This window comes from Fulmarus glacialis, unplaced genomic scaffold, assembly GCF_000690835.1.
Source record: "Fulmarus glacialis isolate BGI_N327 unplaced genomic scaffold, ASM69083v1 scaffold21042, whole genome shotgun sequence".
NCBI lineage: Eukaryota > Metazoa > Chordata > Aves > Procellariiformes > Procellariidae > Fulmarus > Fulmarus glacialis.
Window position 1 is genome coordinate 2,022 of NW_009196162.1, and position 331 is coordinate 2,352.

Genomic DNA, 331 nt, shown 5'->3' on the forward strand with positions numbered 1-331 from the left:
GTGTGGGTGGCCTTGGTGTCGTCCTGTCACGATGGGCTGCTGCTGCTGCCCTTCTCCCCAGAGCATCAACTTTCCTTTTCCAGGCAGCAACTGGCCCAAGCCCGGCCAGGCTTCCCCAGGACCTGCTGTGAGGCTGGGCACTGGCATCTCCCTGCACCACCCCGTGTCCCGTCGGGGTAGGCCTGAGTCCAGCAAGGTACAGCAGGAGCAAGCACTGCCTTCACTATGGGGGCACCACCTCCATGCACCCCCCTTTCCTGCTGCCCCCCAAACTCCCCCCCCAGCCCTTGCTGCGAGCTTTGGGCCAGCCCGTCTCTGATGGGGCAGGGGG

General features: G+C 65.6%; 1 protein-coding gene across 1 annotated transcript in view; it reads left to right on the forward strand.

Moving 5' to 3' along the window:
- Nucleotides 1-83: 83 nt before the first annotated feature.
- LOC104072613 (carbohydrate-responsive element-binding protein-like) overlaps nt 84-331 on the forward strand; it is a gene marked incomplete at both ends in the record, with an annotated part of 2,660 nt that continues 2,412 nt past the window's right edge. The window contains one exon of the mRNA XM_009572128.1: nt 84-196. Coding sequence (XP_009570423.1) covers nt 84-196 — 113 coding nt within the window. The remainder of the gene's footprint in view (nt 197-331) is intronic.